General features: G+C 55.5%; 1 protein-coding gene across 3 annotated transcripts in view; it reads right to left on the reverse strand.

The window, feature by feature from the left end:
• The window catches only part of SEC24D (SEC24 homolog D, COPII coat complex component), an 83,262-nt gene extending 69,736 nt beyond the window's left edge, over nucleotides 1-13,526 (reverse strand). For all 3 annotated transcript variants that reach the window (XM_079152903.1, XM_079152902.1, XM_079152901.1), the window contains exons 1-2: nucleotides 13,400-13,526; nucleotides 10,839-10,997 (exon numbers count right to left, since the gene is read on the reverse strand). In XM_079152903.1, the coding sequence (XP_079009029.1) occupies nucleotides 10,839-10,956 (118 nt within the window). In that variant the 5' untranslated portion in view covers nucleotides 10,957-10,997; nucleotides 13,400-13,526. The remainder of the gene's footprint in view (nucleotides 1-10,838; nucleotides 10,998-13,399) is intronic.
• Nucleotides 13,527-14,618: the final 1,092 nt, after the last annotated feature.

Consider the following 14,618-nt stretch of genomic DNA (forward strand, 5'->3'; position numbering starts at 1 on the left):
AGGGCAGCATCTCCAGGCCTGTGTGGACTCTGGGGCTCTGTGATCCCCAGGATTCCCAAGAGTCCAGTGCAGCCAAGGCAGTGCTTGGGGTCACTGGCCATTGGCAGGCAGCCCGCACAACGGCCCTCAGCAGCCCTCCTCAGACAGATCCTGTGTTTCTCTCTGGAGGGTCAGGCCTTTTCTCTTTGCTGTGGAGAGACATAGTGGAGGAGGAGAATCCCACCATGGTTGGAGTAGCCCAAAGCCAGCTGCGCTCACTAGCAGTTGTAGCCCTGGGCTGGGTGCTTTCTTCCAGGCTCAGTTTCCTCTCTAGAAAATATGAGCAACACTGCCTCCAGCCTCTCAGAGGGAAAAGCAAGAGCCACAATTCCAGTCAGTTTTCTCCCTTTGGTCTGCCTTTCTGCTCCAGCTGGGTCGGTCTGCTTGAGACCCTGCCTGCTCTTGGCATCCCCAGTGACCTGGACCTGCCTGACCCCTCCAGGGGACCTTGGCTACTGCTTCATGCTGACAGCCCCTTGCTCTGCTACCTTCCTAAAGGTAGGTGCCTGGTTGAGCAGTCCTGCAAGGAGCCACTTCTGGAAGCTGCCTCAGAGGGCCAGGTGCTCTGAAGCAGCCTGCACCCCGAAGTGGAATCTCCACGAGGTACCACGGAGACATTCACAAGGGATTCTTCCCTTAAACAGAATCCGAAAAACAGAAAAATTATATTAACACCAAAGCATAGTTAGAATTTTTAAATACTACAACGATATTAAGCAGTATTTTTATATTTAAGCAGGACTGTTGAGCTGCCTGGTGGGGGCAGGCAGAGGCTCCCCTGGTGTACAGACAGGGTGGACGTAAGCAGGACTGTTGAATGCATGGTGGGGACAGGCAGAGGCTCCCCTGGAGTAGACAGGGTGGACCTAAGCCAGACTGTTGAGCTGCATGGTGGGGAAACGCAGAGGCTCCCCTGGAGAAATGAAAGGGTGGACCTAAGCTGGACTGTTCAGCTGCATGGCGGGGACAGGCAGAGGCTCCCCTGGAGTAGACAGGGTGCACTTAAGCAGGACTGTTGAGGGCATGGTGGGGACAGGCAGAGGCTTCCCCGGAGTACAGACAGGGTGGACGTAAGCAGGACTGTTGAGTACATGGTGGGGACAGGCAGAGGCTACCCTGGAATAGACAGGGTAGACCTAAGCAGGACTGTTGAGCTGCATGGTGGGGACAGGCAGAGGCTCCCCTGGAGTACACAGGGTGGACGTAAGCAGGACTGGTGAGTGCATGGTGGGGACAGGCAGAGGCTACCCTGGAGTAGACAGGGGGGACCTAAACAGGACTGTTGAGTGCATGGTGGGGACAGGCAGAGGCTCCCCTGGAATAGACAGGGTGGACGTAAGCAGGACTGTTGAGTGCATGGTGGGGACAGGCAGAGGCTCCCCTGGAGTAGACAGGGTGGACGTAAGCAGGACTGTTGAGTGCATGGTGGGGACAGGCAGAGGTTCCACTGAAGTAGACAGGGTGGACGTAAGCAGGACTGTAGAGCATGGCGGGGACAGGCAGAGATTCCCCTAGAGTAGACAGGGCGGACCTGAGAAAGACTGTTGAGTGCATGGTGGGGACAGGCAGAGGCTACCCTGGAGTAGACAGGGTGGACCTAAGCAGGACTGTTGAGTGCATGGTGGGGACAGGGAGTAGCTACCCTGGAGTAGACAGGGTGGACATAAGCAGGACTGTTGAGTGCATGGTGGGGACAGGCAGAGGCTACCCCGGAGTAGATAGGGTGGACGTAAGCAGGATTGCTGAGTGCATGGTGGGGACAGGCCGAGGTTTCCCTGGAGTAGACAGGGTGGACTTAAGCAGGACTGTTGAGTGCATGGTGGGGACAGGCAGAGGCTCCCCTGGAGTAGACAGGGTGGACGTTAGCAGGACTGTTGAGTGCATGGTGGGGAAAGGCAGAGGCTCCTCAAGTGTAGACAGGGTGGACATAAGCAGGACTGTTGAGTGCATGGTGGGGACAGGCAGAGGCTCCCCTGGCGTAGACAGGGTGAATATAAGCAGGACTGTTGAGTGCATGGTGGGGACAGGCGGAGGTTCCCCTGGCGTAGACAGGGTGGACATAAGCAGGACTGTTGATTGCATGGTGGCGACAGGCAGAGGCTTCCCTGGAGTAGACAGGGTGGACATAAGCAGGGATGTTGAGCTGCATGGTGGGGATAGGCAGAGGCTCCCCTGGAGTAGACAGGGTGGACATAAGCAGGGATGTTGAGCTGCATGGTGGGGACAGACAGAGGCTCTCCTGGAGTAGACAGGGCGGACCTAAACAAGACTGTTGAGCTGCATGGTGGGGACAGGCAGAGGCTCCCCTGTAGTAGACAGGGTGGACTTAAGCAGGACTGTTGAGCTGCATGGTGGGGACAGGCAGAGGCTCCCCTACAGTACAGACAGGGTGGACCTAAACAGGACTGTTGAGTGCATGGTGGGAACAGACAGAGGCTCCCCTGGCGTAGACACGGTGGATATAAGGAGGACTGTTGAGTGCATGGTGGGGACAGGCGGAAGTTCCCCAGGAGTAGACAACGTGGACGTAAGCAGGACTGTTGAGCTGCATGGCGGGGACAGGCAGAGGCTCCCCTGGAATAGACAGGGTGGATAAGCAGTACTGTTGAGTGCATGGTGGGGACAGGCAGAGGCTCCCTTGGAGTAGACAGGGTGGACGTAAGCAGGACAGTTGAGTGCATGGTGGGGACAGGCAGAGGTTCCACTGAAGTAGACAGGGTGGACGTAAGCAGGACTGTTGAGCTGCATGGCGGGGACAGGCAGAGATTCCCCTAGAGTAGATAGGGCGGACCTAAGCAAGACTGTTGAGCTGCATGGTGGGGACAGGCAGAGGCTCCCCTGGAGTACATACAAGGTGGACATAAGCAGGACTGTTGAGGGCATGGTGGGGACAGGCGGAGGCTCCACTAGAGTAGACAGGGTGGACCTAGGCAGGACTGTTGGGCTGCATGGTGGGGGCAGGCAGAGGTTCCCCTGGAGTAGACAGGGTGGACGTAAGCAGGACTGTTGAGTGCATGGTGGGGACAGGCAGAGGCTCCCCTGGAGTAGACAGGGGGGACCTAAACAGGACTGTTGAGTGCATGGTAGGGACAGGCAGAGGCTCCCCTGGAATAGACAGGGTGGACGTAGGCAGGACAGTTGAGTGCATGGTGGGGACAGGCAGAGGCTACCCTGGAATAGACAGGGTGGATAAGCAGTACTGTTGAGTGCATGTTGGGGACAGGCAGAGGCTACCCTGGAGTAGACAGGGTGGACGTAAGCAGGACTGTTGAGCTGAATGGTGGGGACAGGCAGAGGCTCCCCTGGAGTAGACAGGGTGGACGTAAGCAGGACTGTTGAGTGCATGGTGGGGACAGCCAGAGGCTACCCTGGAGTAGATAGGGGGGACGTAAGCAGGACTGTTGAGTGCATGGTGGGGACAGCCAGAGGCTACCCTGGAGTAGACAGGGGGGACCTAAACAGGACTGTTGAGTGCATGGTGGGGACAGGCAGAGGTTCCCCTGGAGTAGACAGGGTGGACGTAAGCAGGACTGTTGAGCTGAATGGTGGGGACAGGCAGAGGCTCCCCTGGAGTAGACAGGGTGGATGTAAGCAGGACTGTTGAGTGCATGGTGGGGACAGGCAGAGGCTCCCCTGGAGTAGACAGGGTGGACCTAAGCAGGACTGTTGAGTGCATGGTGGGGACAGGCAGGAGCTACCCTGGAGTAGACAGGGTGGACGTAAGCAGGACTGTTGAGCTGAATGCTGGGGACAGGCAGAGGCTCCCCTGGAGTAGACAGGGTGGACGTAAGCAGGACTGTTGAGTGCATGGTAGGGACAGGCAGAGGCTCCCCTGGAGTGGACAGGGTGGACCTAAGCAGGATGGTTGAGTGCATGGTGGGGACAGGCAGAGACTCCCCTGGAGTAGACAGGGTGGACCTAAGCAGGACTGTTGAGTGCACGGTGGGGACAGGCAGGAGCTACCCTGGAGTAGACAGGGTGGACGTAAGCAGGACTGTTGAGCTGAATGGTGGGGACAGGCAGAGGCTCCCCTGGAATAGACAGGGTGGACGTAAGCAGGACTGTTGAGTGCATGGTGGGGACAGGCAGAGGCTCCCCTGGCGCAGACAGGGTGGACCTAACCAGGACTGTTGAGTGCATGGAGGGGACAGGCAGAGGCTCCCCTGGAGTAGACAGGGTGGACGTAAGCAGGACTGTTGAGTGCATGGTGGGGACAGGCAGAGGCTCCCCTGGAGCAGACAGGGGGGACCTAAACAGGACTGTTGAGTGCATGGTGGGGACAGGCAGAGGCTCCCCTGGAGTAGACAGGGTGGACGTAAGCAGGACGGTTGAGTGCATGGTGGGGACAGGCAGAGGCTCCCCTGGAGTAGACAGGGTGGACGTAAGCAGGACGGTTGAGTGCATGGTGGGGACAGGCAGAGGCTCCCCTGGAGTAGACAGGGTGGACGTAAGCAGGACTGTTGAGTGCATGGTGGGGACAGGCAGAGGCTCCCCTGGAGTAGACAGGGTGGACGTGAGCAGGACTGTTGAGTGCATGGTGGGGACAGGCAGAGGCTTCCCTGGAGTAGACAGGGTGGACGTGAGCAGGACTGTTGAGTGCATGGTGGGGACAGGCAGAGGCTCCCCTGGAGTAGACAGGGTGGACGTAAGCAGGACTGTTGAGTGCATGGTGGGGACAGCCAGAGGCTACCCTGGAGTAGACAGGGTGGACGTAAGCAGGACTGTTGAGTGCATGGTGGGGACAGGCAGTGGCTCCCCTGGAGTAGACAGGGTGTACGTAAGCAGGACTGTTGAGTGCATGGTGGGGACAGGCAGAGGCTCCCCTGGAATAGACAGGGTGGACGTGAGCAGGACTGTTGAGTGCATGGTGGGGACAGGCAGAAGCTCCCCTGGAGTAGACAGGGTGGACGTAAGCAGGACTGTTGAGTGCATGGTGGGGAAAGGCAGAGGCTCCTCAAGAGTAGACAGGGTGGACGTAAGCAGGACTGTTGAGTGCATGGTGGGGACAGGCAGAGGCTACCCTGGAGTAGACAGGGTGGGCCTAAGGAGGACTGTTGAAATGCATGGTGGGGACAGGCAGAGGCTACCCTGGAGTAGACAGGGTGGACGTAAGCAGGACTGTTGAACTGCATGGTGGGGACAGGGAGAGGCTCCCCTGGAGTAGACAGGGTGGATATAAGCAGGACTGTGAGTGCATGGTGGGGACAGGCAGAGGCTCCCCTGGAGTAGACAGGGTGGATGTAAGCAGGACTGTTGAGTGCATGGTGGGGACAGGCAGAGACTCCCCTGGAGTAGAGAGGGTGGACGTAAGCAGGACTGTTGAACTGCATGGTGGGGACAGGGACAGTCTACCCTGGAGTAGACAGGGTGGACGTAAGCTGGACTGTTGAGTGCATGGTGGGGACAGGCAGAGGCTCCCCTGGAATAGACAGGGTGGACGTAAGCAGGACTGTTGAGCTCCATGGTGGGGACAGGCAGGAGCTCCCCTGGAGTAGACAGGGTGGCCATAAGGAGGGATGTTTAGTGCATGGTGGGGACAGGCAGAGGTTCCCCTGGAGTAGACAGGGTGGACGTAAGCAGGACTGTTGAGTGCATGGTGGGGACAGGCAGAGGCTCCCCTGGAGTAGACAGGGTGGACCTAAGCAGGACTGTTGAGTGCATGGTGGGGACAGGCAGGAGCTCCCCTGGAGTAGACAGGGTGGCCATAAGGAGGGATGTTTAGTGCATGGTGGGGACAGGCAGAGGTTCCCCTGGAGTAGACAGGGTGGACGTAAGCAGGAGTGTTGAGTGCATGGTGGGGACAGGCAGGAGCTCCCTTGGAGTACAGACAGGGTGGAGGAAGCAGGACTGTTGAGCTGCATGGTGAGGATGGGCAGGAGCTCCCTTGGATCACACAGGTGGACTCTATGGATGAGTGTTTACTCCATTGTGGGAATCAGAAGAAGATCTGTTAATATAGAGACAGGTAAGAGTTCCAGTCAGATTGCGTAACAACTACCCTGTAGTTTGGCACTATGGGCCCAGCAAAGGCCATCCTGGTGAGACTGGGTGTGGCTGGGGGGAGGTATACAGGTTGGCTGGGTCAGATTTCAAGGTCTTTTGACTCTGGACTCCAACCTGAGCAAAGGAAATCAGCAGCACTGTTATCTGGAAAGCCAAAGTCTTCCTCTGGCTAGATTATTGACTATGTACAAGGGAATCACGTTCTTTACCCAGCAGCAGGAGAATCTTGATAGCAAAGGAGCAGCACACAGTGGGCACACACCAACTATGCTCTGCCAAAGGAAGACTTGTTGAGACATCCGTGGCTTCCTACAGTGGCAAATGCTGCAGACTGGTTTGCTCAACAACACGTCCAGTCCCCATGGCCTTGCCCTTCTGTGTGGTCCTGACCAGTGCAGGAACTCTGTTTCCATCCTTTCTGTGGATCTGAGTTGCACACACTCTAATGTCACAAAGCCTCACACCCCTGGGCCAGATGGCGTGTGGTAGATCCTTCTGGGCTAGAAAGGCAGTAACCAGGGAAAGGCACTGCATGATTCGTGCTTCTCTGTGGCCCACTCTGTCCTGGATAAGCCTTTCTCTAATATCCACCAGACTTTGGATGCCTATCAGTAGATCCACTGCAAGGGATTGTCAGCACAGGAACCCTAACCAGCACAGCACTGCAGAAAAGTATACTTTGAATTCGGCTCCAGATTTAACACACTAAAACCAACGTTAAAAAGCATCTGTGGGGAAGACTTCCTGTCTGAAATGAGCAAAGACAAGCTTCCTGCTGGAGGGACTCTTACTGTGAAGACCCTGCCCTGATTCTCACTTTCTGCCTCTCATAGCATGTCACTGCTCCTCAGTCAGGAATGATTTTCCCTGGAAGGACCTCAGGTCATGTCTGGCACACTCTGAGGGTGAGGGACATCTCAGTGTCACCCGGCAGGTAGAGGTTAAGGACACGGCTGAACAGCCCATAATGAGCAGGGCAGAGCCCTCCACACAGTTAGCTGTTCCCAGAAGCCAACAATGCGGAGCCTGAGGAGTCCTGCTCCAGAAAGCAGCAAGCACACCCCACCCCTGCTCACCCTGGACAGTGCAGAGCTGGTGTGAGGCAAAGCTCTCCTAAGTGCCCATTGGGCTGTGACCTGACCACTGCAGGGGTACTTCCTCCCCTTCACGCCAGATCCTTGATGCAGCTCACTTTCCACTGCAGTCTGTCCCCAGCCACACAGGTCCTCACCAATGCTGCTGCCCCAACCAGCAAGCTGCCCCAATCTGGTAACACTCATGTCCTTGCCCCCATCCTGTAGGCACAATGGCCATAGCACAGAGTGTGCATGCCGCACACCCACTGCATCCTCGTGAGACCACGGCCCCAACTCCAACGGCAGTGTACTCGGGGCATTCTTCCAGGTAAGTAAGTACAGTAAGACTGAGGTGAGGGCTACCTTATCCATTGCTTTATCCCAAGTATTTTGCCCACTCAGTAAATCTGTTAAATTTGTTACTACACAGAACAAGAATTAAACACACACACAATTAACCAGCACTAATGGAGATGTGACATGAGAAATACACAGAGTTCCACCGGCCAGATCTATAGCAGAACAGATGCTTCAGGAAACCTCAACGCAGCTACCTACATCTGTCAGAAAACCAACAAAAAAAGCTCGCCACAGGATCAGAAAGAAGACAGGTGCTCCAAGGGAGGTATCTGGGCACTCTGCACTGAGAAATAAAGGTGGGGAGATCTAGGGAACACCTAAAGTAGATAAGGAAAAACACCATGATTTACAGAAAGCCTCATCACAGGGTATGACAGCAGACATCCACATGACCCCAAATAAGAGAAAGAGAGAGGCTTCAGCTGAAGCACACAGGAGTTGACCTGGCAAGGACAGCCCTCCGACACAGGCTGCGGCCTGCCACCAGCCCTCTGAAGAGCATCTACAGGGGTTCAGGTTAGGCGCTGCATGACACACACATTTCAAAAGGCGTTGGTGGGACACATTACAATACTTTAATTGACAAATGAGTTTTTAAATATATGAGTTTCAACAATGTTCTTGAATTTTTTTGAACAAAGGGTGCCATCCCTGCTTCGGGCACAGGGTAAGTGGTTAAGGCCAACTCCGGGTTAGGGGATGACTTACAAGCCAGCTTGGGGGTGAACGTGGTCAGAGAGACGCCTGTGGGAGTCTGAAGGAGGTATAAGGATACACCTACCCTCGAAGACTGCACGGGTCACAGGCTGGCTCTGCAGAGGGCCGCTGAGTGGGCAGCAAGAGGGCTCACCCTCCAAATGACAGTAACTTAGTAGCTGTGGAGCAACGAGCAATCAAATGGGGCAGATGAGTTGCAAAGCAGGAAACGGGTAGAATCATGAGGGTGAAGGAGCTTCAGTACAAACAGGAGCAACGGGAACCGTATGAGGTTTTAAGCAAAGCAAAGTCCAGATGAGACTGGCAGGCTGCACAGATCCCTCCAGTCAAGAGCTGATGGTTGGGAGAGAGGTAGCACTGGACAGGGCACGATGTCAAAAAGTGCTCACCAGCAATCCAGGAGGGGGAGACCAAACAGAAAAGCGGCAGGGGGTGAAAAGGAGGGAGCACCTGGGAAATATTTACAATAGTTCTAAAGAGATTTGAGAGATCAACTGACTGGAGATCACTTAGAAGGGAGGCATTCTTTTACTAGAGCAAATTTCTGGTGTGAATCACTAAATAAATGATGCAAAGATGTGATATGAAAAGTCAGAAAAACTAGGTTTCAATGAAGCAATACCAAACTGCTTTGGACAGGAGCTTGACGTGCTGCATGAACAAGTGGGAATGGAAAGTACTGCCAGGGGCTGGGGAGCGCGGACGGCTGCACAAACAGATCGAGACACAGCACTGCAGGTGGAGTGGCTGAGGGAAGGAGAGGAGGCGGAGAACGAGCAGGGAAACTGGCAACATCCAGGGGTCTGCAGGAGGAAGTGCTCCTTCAACAGAGCTGTCCAGAGTACAGCAAGAGGAGCAAGGGACAGTGCCCTCAAAACCGAACCACAGTACCGGACATCGGATTCCAAGCAGACAGGGCAGTGTCTACCACACTGTCACGGGAGGCCACATGCAGAGGAGGAGGGTGGTGGACACACACATGCTAGGGCACACCCTCCTCCCTCGGGCAGGGAGGAAACAGGAGGCCAGCACTGACAGCCCCTGGGAAAGCAGCACTTCCTGGAGAAGGTGGCCGTGGACAGGCAGGGAGGGCAGACACTGGGGTATGGAGAGCTGCTACCAGCTTCCTCGAGGGTGGGCATGAATCCTGGCCTCACGAGGGCTAGCTCTGTGACCTGGGGCAAGCCACCTCTACCAGGCATCATTACACAGCTGCAAGAGGGCTCCTAAGTGGCTGTAGAGTGTCCTGTGAGGATTAGGATAGGAGACAGAAAACTTCCAGGGCCAGACTTTGACACATGGTAAATAACCAAGAAAGAGCAATCCACAGGGGCCATTACATATGCACGCTAGGCAGGAAGGAACCGGAGAGTGAGAAGTGGGCAAAGGTGGGCGCAGGCTTCCCACGGGGCCCAGTGTCACAAGGGACAGGCCTGCTCCAGAGGGCGGTCTCTTCTGAAGACCTCTGACACTCGAGGACCAAATCATGAAGGACTCTTTTCCATAGGAAGAGCACAGTCCCGAGCATCTCCTGAGTGTGCTGCGAATGCCAGCTGAGCCTGGGGGCTCTCCTGCCTTTGCTCTGTCCTCTTGATATCCCAGGGCCCAACTGCATCTCCTGCATTCGCACAGAGCCCTGCCCACGACAGACGGTCACTGTGTGTGAGCAATGCCCTCCCCTGCTGGTACAATCTTGCTTTCGGGAGTCTGTGGGAACCACACCTCCACCTGGCTCCAGTTTCTCTCTTACTTGGACGACCTTCCTCCTCGGTGTGAAGACATAATGAGGGATCTGTTGTTACTTGTTGGAGGAAGCCCAGGAAACCTGGGACCATCAGACCTGAAACAAGTCAATATTGGCCTCAGCCCTGTTCACTCAGGCTGGGTCCCCACAACAGTCCTCTGAGGCATCGCAGTGTGAGCTGACATCAGCAAGAGTCCTTGGTCCACTCCATCACCTCTTCTTTCCTCACCTCTGCCCCTAAAGGCAAGATTCTCCTCTGGGTACCACATTAGTAAACACTGTTGAGCCAGGACAGTGGCACACAAAAGAATCCCAGCAGCTCAGGAGGCTGAGACAGGAGTTCAAAAACAGCCTCAGCAACGGCAAGGTGCTAAGCAACTCAGGGAGATCCTGTCTCCAAACAAAATACAAAACAGGGACGTGGCTCAGTGGTTGAGTGCCCCTGAGTTCAATCCCTGGTACTCCTCCCTCACAAAAAGCAACCAATATTGTCCAATAATGATTAAGAAAAGGCCTTGCTTTTCTGGCTACTATTACCAATGAGGAGTTTTTAGTGTATAAATCTAACGGTATTTTTCTAATCTCAAAATTGATTTTATGATAGAATTGTCCAAACTACTTAACACAAATATATTTATTTTTGTTGACTGTTTTCAATAACCTCACCCTAATTATTAACAGTAAGAATAAGTGTGACAATAACACTCAAGAAAGATTCTATATTTAAAAACCCGACTTATAGTCCATGCGATAGCCACACTGGGGATGGCAGTGACCCCGAAAGGGAAATCATGGCATCAGATGATGGCGATTCCACTCTTTCAAAGCCCCTCTTCAGAACATCCACTCTGACCCTGAGGGTCGAATAATCACACCCAAGTCAAAGTAATGTGCCTTACCTGGCAGAGAAGTGGCATGGGAAGGATCCCCATAGTGCCCATGATGAGGAGGAGAAAGGCCTATTCCAGGCTGGGACTGAGAGTAAGGGGGTGTGGCCACGTAACCTTGTTGGCTCATTGTGAAAACACCATTCCCAAGGATAGTTCTACAAAAGAACCCTGCAACAGAAAAATGCTAGTGTCAACAGAAGGTGTTAGCTACTTAATATTCAAAACACAGATACTACTAGTACACGTTTCTAACAGTTCGAGGAAAGGCAGAAGGATCAGGTGCAGGAGCATCTCTATCTCACACTGGTACCCTGTCACACCATAGACCCTGGAAGTTAGTCACAGTTCTTTGGAACTCAATAGCATCGCTTCAACAGCCGTGGGCTGATTCTTGGGCACAACACCTGGAAACATCTGTAGCCTGAGGCCTGGAGTATCTGGCAGTCTCTCTCCAGGGCCAGGTTTCCATGGCCACAGGGCAACGCCATGCCATGCAATTGGCCAGCCACTGGCTGCTAGCCAGCTGCGGCCACAGGCTTTCTGACTCAAACCTGTATAGTGCTCTTCTAACCAGCAATTATAACCTGGTAGTTCTGACAAAGAGAAATCAGCCCAGCAAATATAGCAGAAGATGAAGTTGGTCATGGCCTTGTTTTATGAGTCACAATTTGGCCAAGCTGGGAGGCAGCTACACCATTTCAGAGTTACCAGTGGTTTCTCAGTAGCAGACAGAATTTTTTTCTGATTTAAATGATAATCACACTTCCAAGAACATATGCATTCTATAAGAAAAAAAGTGTAATTTCATGGGTGTGTAGGCGTACACACTCACAAATGTAACAGAACCATCTCAAGTCTCAGAACCCCAACATCATTTTGCTTTAAAATTTTCATTTTTCCAGATTTTCATATTAGAGACAGTTCTCAGGACTATTTTCAAACAGCATTTTATAACAAGGCAGAAAGAGTTCTAAATCCTGCCCCACACAAGTGGGTTTTCAACTCATGTCTGCCGATATTTAGATGTGTGACATGGAATAGATTGAAAACACCTCCAGCCTCTGTTTGCTCTCTTAGAAAAGAAATGCACCCCCAAAAGCCTTTTGAGATATAAACACTGGTTCTGCAGTTTCTCTCCAGTCTTGTCACCCAGCACCAGCACATTCTTCCTTTTGCTCTCTTATTCAGTGCCTTTTAAGGTAAAGGTTGGTGATACCTGCCAAGAGTTGGGATCTGTCCATGTCCAGGAAATAACATTCAAATTTAAAATCTGAAGCCCAAAGTTGGTGATTTGGTTTCATTTTCATGTTATACTATAAGTTTGTAAAAATCAAAGCAATCAAATAAAAAATATGAGATGGTTTTGTTCTCCTTGGACTGGCAGAAAGAGGCAACAGGTCTCTGGTCTGCTTTGCTGGCCACAACTTCTTCCCCTCCTCCCACATAGTGGAGAGACGTGGCAGCCTTAGCTTCCTTCCCAGGCGTTTAAGAAGCCAGCGGAAGAAGCCGGTGGCTGATGAGGAAAGGAAGCAAGGATGTTCTCCAGAGAGCGTGGAACCCATCTCAGTGGGTCCTGAGGAATTGCTTTCTCCCCGCCCCTGCCACGTCAAACTTCCTCGCACCGTACAGAGTTCAGAAACCTGACTCAGCTTCAAGCTGCAACGTGGCAGAAAGCCACCTGGCACAGATGGCCTGGGGTCAAAACCTGGCCAGTCACAACCCAGAGAGACCCCAGTCCCCTGCCTAGCCATGCACAGCTCTCACCCTGGAGCACGCTAGGGGCTTGGTCAAGTCCATGTCGCCATCAGGACTTCCCTAGGCTTATGGATACTGTTGCCATTTCCACTAGGAACACCTCTAACACATTCTTCCTCTAAGAATGAGTGGACTAAGTTAATATGGGACAAGGACACCCAGCGATGACACTGGAGGACGTGGCCTCAGGACCTACCGGGTAGCTTCCTCGCCCAAGGCTGGGAAGGACAGGTGAAGTGCCCGCCCCCTGCCTCTCCTGACCTCCAACCAGCCTGAAGACCACAGGCAGGGTGCGTCCCTCCCAGTCATCTCCGACGGACCAGGGAGCAGAGGGCAGCCCTCCCCTGCCCTCCCCAAGGTCTGGTCCGCCAGAGGACCTTCACGCTGAGCAGGTCCCTCCTCCTCACCTCTACTTGGGACCAGAGAGCATAGGGAATCCCTCTCCATCATCTCTAACTTGCCTGAGGACCAAGGGCTGAGAGCATCGCCGACCCCGCCATCATTTCTAACCTGCCCGAGGGCCACGGACAGAGTGCCTCCCTCCCCTGGCCCCCGCCTACCTGAGGGACACCGGGATGCGCGGGTCCTTCCCCTGGCTCCCCAACCTTCCCAAGGGCCACTGGGATGGGCGGGTCACTCCCCTGGGCTCCAACCTGCCTGAGGACCACCAGTAGAGTGCCTCCCTCCCCTGGCTCCCAGCCTGTCTTAGGTCCACCGGGTTGGGAGGGTCCCTACCCTGGCCTCCAACCTGCCTGAGGACCACCTAGCCGAGCAGGTCCCTCACGCCTCCCGCGAACCTGGGCCGAGGGCAGTACCTGAGGCTCGGCTCCTCGTGCCGGTGGCCGGAGACCGCTCCTCCGCTCCTTTTCCTGCCGAGTCTCCACTCCCTGCTCCACTCCCAGAGCTGGACTGCCACGTCAGACCCGCTGCCCAGCGTCGCCGGGCTGGACCAGCGCACCCCAACGCGCAAGCGCACGGCCCGCGGGCGGGACCACGGGGGCGTGGCCACGGGGCGGGGCGGGGCCGCCAGGCAGGGCGGGGCGGGGCCTCAGCGCGGGGAGGGGCCGCCGAGAGCCGCAGGGCCGCGGGGCGGGGCCCGTCGGCGCCCGCCCGCCCGCTTTCCCGCCCAGTTCCCGGCTTCCGCCGGTTTCCCGGCGGGCGCGCCCCGCCCCTTCCGCGCGCCGCACTTGGGCCGCGCGGCTAGCGGGGCCGGCGCTCGGTGCGGAGCCGGGGCTGGCGGGCGCGCAGGCAGGCCCGAGCTTCCCCGGCAGGCGGCGCCCGCGCCGACGCCCACCGGCCTGGGATCGGCAGCCCGGGCTTCTGCGCCCGGGGCTGCGGCAGCGGCGCCCGCGCGGCGTCCGGGAGGCGCGATGGCGCCCCTGGCAGGACCGGCGCGGAGCCGCGGCTGCGGGAGCCCGCCTCCTCTCCTGCTGGCCCGAGGCTGGACCACCCCGCTGCTAAGCAGGCCTTCAGCCACCGGTTTGGCCCGTCCTACGTCTCCTCAAGTTCACGGAGCAAACCCAGCCCCCGACTGGGTGTTGACGGTAGCTTCTTTGGGCTGCCGAACTTAAAATCCCTTGGCGCACTCCTTTCCGGTGCTCCACCAGGTGAAACCCAGAGGAACGTGCTGGTGGCAGGTGGGCCGTGCAGGAACCGTCAGCCCGTCTCGGCTGTGGCGCCTTTCCCGACTTGTGTAGGATTTTATGGCGTGGTGACCGTCCACATCCAGCTTCAACCTTCAAGTGTCGGGTCGGGATTTGAGCCTCTATATGAGGGAGAGCGGAGCCACTGAGGCAAAGGGCAGGGCGCCACGCGGCGACCAATCGAACGGGCAGAAAGACACTGACCCTTACCTCCACCTGTCACTCAGCCGGACCCTCATACACACCTATTCCGGCCTATAAAGACCCTGGGCAGCCGGAGCCATGGGCGATTTTCTCCTGCTCCCTACCTGACCTGTAACCCCGGGGGCTGGGAAGTTCACCCGAGAGCCAAATTCCAATAAAGCTTGCTTGGGTCACTTTCTGTCCGATT

The sequence above is a fragment of the Sciurus vulgaris genome, assembly GCF_902686455.1.
Source record: "Sciurus vulgaris genome assembly, chromosome: 9".
In the NCBI taxonomy this organism is placed as follows: domain Eukaryota; kingdom Metazoa; phylum Chordata; class Mammalia; order Rodentia; family Sciuridae; genus Sciurus; species Sciurus vulgaris.